This window comes from Eimeria mitis, genomic scaffold (genome assembly GCF_000499745.2).
Source record: "Eimeria mitis Houghton genomic scaffold, Emh_scaff1237, whole genome shotgun sequence".
Lineage (NCBI taxonomy): Eukaryota > Apicomplexa > Conoidasida > Eucoccidiorida > Eimeriidae > Eimeria > Eimeria mitis.
The window spans coordinates 3,865-4,139 of record NW_013568377.1 but is presented as its reverse complement, the minus strand read 5'-3'; the positions used below and the strand labels follow the sequence as shown (position 1 = coordinate 4,139).

Below are 275 nucleotides of genomic sequence, written 5' to 3'. Positions count from 1 at the left end.
CCACATGTTCTCGCTGCTTAGAAAAGCCTGCCGCCTGGGGCTTGCATACATTCTCACTGTGTTGAGATAGAACCCGTAGCGCCTCCTTTTAGAGTGTTCACTGCGCCCATGGACTCCCCATAGGAAGGAGAGCTCGGCTCTCGTGATGGCTACAGAGACAATTTGTGTACTTCTGTATGAATTGCTGCATTGGTTCCCTGATTTGATTCCTTCACTTGTACAGCCACGCCAACTTTTTGCGTTTGCATTTTTATATTTCCTTTTATTTGCCTTCA

The 275-nt window shown here is 46.9% G+C and overlaps 1 protein-coding gene across 1 annotated transcript in view; it reads left to right on the top strand.

Annotated features, from left to right (window-relative positions):
• The window catches only part of EMH_0032580 (uncharacterized protein), a gene marked incomplete at both ends in the record, with an annotated part of 3,080 nt that extends 3,010 nt beyond the window's left edge, over positions 1-70 (top strand). The window contains one exon of the mRNA XM_013494649.1: positions 3-70. Within this exon, the coding sequence (XP_013350103.1) occupies positions 3-70 (68 nt within the window). The remainder of the gene's footprint in view (positions 1-2) is intronic.
• Positions 71-275: the final 205 nt, after the last annotated feature.